This window comes from Myotis lucifugus, unplaced genomic scaffold (genome assembly GCF_000147115.1).
Source record: "Myotis lucifugus unplaced genomic scaffold, Myoluc2.0 scaffold_2197, whole genome shotgun sequence".
NCBI lineage: Eukaryota > Metazoa > Chordata > Mammalia > Chiroptera > Vespertilionidae > Myotis > Myotis lucifugus.
Window position 1 is genome coordinate 22434 of NW_005873245.1, and position 4602 is coordinate 27035.

At 56.3% G+C, this 4602-nt stretch overlaps 1 gene segment (V, D, J or C); it reads right to left on the reverse strand.

Moving 5' to 3' along the window:
- Nucleotides 1–2361: 2361 nt before the first annotated feature.
- LOC106695680 lies at nt 2362–2861 on the reverse strand. The segment is given in 2 exon segments: nt 2362–2714; nt 2816–2861. Coding segments are annotated over 2 exon segments (399 nt in total).
- Between the last annotated feature and the right edge of the window lie 1741 nt (nt 2862–4602).

The following is a 4602-nucleotide window of genomic DNA, read 5'->3' on the forward strand; positions in this document are numbered from 1 at the left end:
GGTCCTCTTGTGGGAAAGGTCAAAGTGCACGTAAATAACATAGTAATTGGGTCTCACTCTCCATGAGGCTGTTGCAAAGCTAATGCACAGTGAGCTTCTCCCCCAGCAGCACAGGGAAGGGGCGGTGGGGCCGGTGTGAAGGGCCCATAGGGGCTGCTCACCACGTTAGAATCCGGGTCCTGTGGCGGGAGAGGCGTCTGTCCCCTTTCATCCCTGCGGGGACACAACCCTCGGCTGCGGGGCCTTCGGGCCTCAGGAAGCCCAGGGCAGGGTGAGCACCAGCCCCCCTGTTTCTGCGCTGACAGCACAGACTGCCCCCCAGCTCCCTGGGCCCCCAGATCCTCCCTGGGGGTGGCCAGGAGAGTGGGTACATTTACAGGAAAAGGGCTACTGCATGGGCTTCGCTAATCTGAGCGAAATGTGTGTGTGGGCACTTGGTCCTGACGTTCTTAGAAAAGAGTGTTCTCAGGAACAAGACAATAGCTGGTTGCACCCCAAAGGGGGCAGGTAGGGCCTCGGGACGCGGGAGGAGGAGACAATTACATTAGTAGCTCCCGTGTGCAAACAGGCAAAGGAGATCGGACTCATCCTCTTTGGAAAAATCAGTAATTGTCCTGTCACATTGAAGAGACTGGCTGAGCTGTGAGGAGCGGACAGCCTCAGGTGGGAGGTGAGAGAGGGAACAGGACTCTGAAGGGACTCGATGCTGATTAACTCCTGTGACTCTCCCTCCCTAGAGACGGAGGCCTGCAGGACGGAACTGCTATAGGAACTTGTCATTTTTCCCTGAAAACCCTCACGTGAGGATGGAGTTAGGACCTGAGGAGCCCGAGGGAGATGAGGGGGTGAGGGAGGCAGCAGCAGAGGAGGGAAGAGGGGGAGGGAGGGTGTCACTGAGAGTCTGTGCTGGTTGTGACCAACCTTCTGTGGGTTTGATCAGAGAAGGAGAAGGTTGTGCCCATGATCAGGGTGAACACTAACATATCAGACATGATGGGTCAGTAGTGACACAGGGTTCACACACATGACATTAATGTGTGGGGGAGCATGGCTGTCTGGGTGACCATGTGCAGTTGCAGACACAGGATGTGAGCTGATAGGAAACACATGCTGGTCTTGGCCCCTGGCCCTGGCACAGTGTCTGAGACCCTTGTCACTCCCTGGAGGATGGGCGGGCCTTTTGCTGATGAGGGGACGCTGGGTGGGCTCCTGTGTGAGGACGGGCCACTGGAGAGGCCGGGGAGGATTAGAAGCTTGGAAACTCCTCACCTGCCCCCATTCGCTTGAAGGGGAGAGGTCTCAGGTGCTGTTAGCAAATTCATGGAACCCAAGGGAGGGATCCTGGGAACCTTTGCTGTGAAGCCAAGAGGTTGTGTGAAACCTGAAACTTCCCACCTGTGAGTGGCACCTGACCTGTGGGCAGTCAGGGGGACTGGCCCTTTAACTGTGGGTCTGACACCGTCTCTGGGCAGATGGTGTGCGGACTGAGTGTTGCTGTGGGACATCAGCTGGTGTCAGAGAACTGCTATCGGGAAGAGAAATCCTCACACATCGGGGACCAGAGGGGTCAGGAGGGAAGTTTTCTTGAGGAGAAAACAAGATACACATTAGAAAAGAACGTGAGTGAAAGTTTAAAAATATTCACTGAGCCCGGCCAGTGTGGCTCAGTGGTTGAGCGTCGACCTGTGAACCAGGAGGTCAGGGTTGGGTTCCCGGTCAGAGCACAGGCCCAGGTTGCGGGCTGAATCCTCAGTGTGGGGCGTGCAGGGGGTAGCTGATCAATGGTTGCCTCTGTTCATTGTGTTTCTATCTCTCTCTTCTTTCCCTTCCTCTCTGAAAGCAGTAAAAATATATTTTAAAAATGTTTTAATGAAAATATTCACTCGGTTTATCCAGCAATACATGCGCTCATGACAATGCCTATGAAATAGGGCTGTGCTGAGAAGGAAGCTCTGACGTACAGCGAGCACACAGTCAGCTCTCAGCAGGTGTTAGTCCTCAGGATAATGATGAAGTTATTGCTTATTTCAGTGGCATCTTAGGTCGCCATAGAGGACGAAGAGGATTCTGGGGTGTGGCTTCAATCTGTCCAGACTCCAATGAAGATGAGCTGCAGCAACATAATGATATTCCTTCTTCTTAGAATTTCCCCCGACACGGGGGGTGGGCTGGGCTCTGCGACCACCGAGTGTGCCCCTGGGACGCCTGTGCTGCTGCTACATCGAGTGTGACCTCCCTCCTCCCGGGGACACAGGTCCCTGCAGAGGAGCCCCCCTGACAGAGGCCCCACGGACGCTCCTCGCTGAAGGGAGGCTCAGAGCCACCACCTCGGGGCCCAGGGGTTTTTGTCTCACTTCCTCGTCATCTGAGACACTGTGGGTAACTGTAGCTGCCCCCACTGCTATAATATACAGCACAGTAATAGTCAGCCTCGTCCTCAGGCTGCAGCCCCGAAATGAGCAGGATCCCCGCATTGGCCGAGGCGTCTTTGGATCCAGAGAAGCGGCTGGGGACCCCGGAGCCCTGGCGCTTATTTGAGTCTGAGTTGTAGGCCAGGAGGTACCGGGGAGGGCTCCCTGGCTTCTGCTGGTACCAGTATATGTTTTTCGCACCAACACTGACGTCAATGCTCAGGGTGCAGGTGAGTCTGGCCTTGGCTCCCAGAGATGCAGAGAGGGAGGGCGGCTGAGTCAGCACAGGCTGGGAGAGGGACCCTGCAGACACAGACACTTGTCAGTGATGGGCAGGGACCAGGGGACGTTTCCCAGGAGCCTGAGCAGGAAGGGAAGAAGCCTGGTCCCAGGCCTGTCCCTACCTGTGCAGTGAGAGAGGAGCATGAGGAGCAGAGGAGTCCAGGCCATGGTGCTCACAGCCCTGAGCCCACAGTGGGGCTGGGCTGCCCAGGCCTCCTTTTCTCCCCCACCCTCTGCCAGGGGAGGGGCTGCCATGCAAATGGGGTCCCTCCAGGGACTGCCCAGCCCTCCCTGGGCCCTGGGGCTGGAGCTCAGCTCACACCCCAGACTGAGGACCATGGAGGTGGATTCACGCCTTGGGGGACCCTGGGAGGAAGCACCTGCTGAGACCACACAAGGGTCCCTGCTCAGGGGGCACTGCCAGGCCTCCAAGGACAGCAGGGAGCCCACAGTGCAGGGGCCTGTGTGTGAAGGTCTCACTGAACAGCTGTGTGCTGATCACCTGGCAGTCCCACAGCGCCCCCTGCTGGTGGGAGGACACACCCTCCTCTGCCCCAAAGTCCTGAGAGTCCAGCTGGCTGTGGGCTCCCCAGGTCTCTGTCCCTGTTCCCACACCCACGGTCTGAGCCCAGATCCTGCGATGTGATTCTCTGTATTGATCACCGTAGCATTTCACTCTCAGGTCTGCATCTGTGTGATGAGCTTAAACATTCACAAATGACAAATGAATATGGTTTCTCTTCCAGTAAAGATGCTGCACAAATAAATGCACAGTGAGCCTCTTGTCCAACCTCACAGGTGAAGTAGCTGCTCAGGTGTGATGAGCTCCTGGGGGCTGTTCAGGTCAATGAAGGAGAGAGGAACTTTCCAGAATTACCCTCAGGGTCACATTTAAAGAAGGACCATTCAGCAAACATCTCAAACCATGTACAGCATCAAATCATTGTCATGTGATTTGAGTTAGTGATTCATTAAAAAAAAACCAACAACGGTTTGGAGGGCTCCACATTTACCGGTGGGCCTTGTAGCACGTGGGGTTTTTTAAATTTTAGGAAATGCCTTTATATTCCAACATTTGTATGTGCTGCTTTCTGTGACCAACATTGTCTTCGGTGTTCTAAAATGTGCTTATATATATATATATATTTTAAATTCCCTGCCTGTCCTTTCATGCCTGTTTCCTCATTTTCGGCACAAGCTACAGGGGATGGTGAGGAGCTGGCAGACGTGGTGACTGACACTCTCCCCACACGTAGGACGCGTCCCACAGCAGCGTGTGAGCTCCTGAGGGGGGAGGGCATTGCCCCAAAGACCAGGAGCCACACTGTGGCCCTCACTCCTCAGGGCTCAGGGTCCCCAGGGAGCGGATCAGGGACCACACAGGCACCTGCTCTCTGGCTGGATGGGGGTCCCAGGCTGTGTGGGGAGCCCCAGGTCACAGAACACACACTGGCCTCTCTGAGGGGCTCTGACGCAGGCACAGCTGGACTCAGGGGTCTTGGGTTTGCCCTGCCCAGTCCTGGCCGCCCAGGGCAGCCGCCCCCTGACGCCCAGGCAGGTCTGCTCAGGCTGAGACACACACACCGTGTGCTGCTGCCAGGGGTGTCTTGATGGGCAGGTTCAAAGGGTGAGGACAGGTTTTGCTGACACAGTCCCCTGGGGGGCCCTCAGAGCCCAGTTTCAGGCCACCAGCAAAGGCACAGCCGTCTCATCAGAGGATGGGGCTGCCCTGGGCCCACTGCAGCGGGACAGCGGGTTTTTGTCTCACTTCCCCACAGGCCTGGAGCACCGTGTGAGCACTGAGACTGCTGTCCCATGCTAAGCAGTAATAATTCTGCCTCGTCCTCAGCCTGCAGCCCGTGGATGGTCAGGGAGCCTGAGCTGCCAGACCTGGAGCCAGAGAAATCGG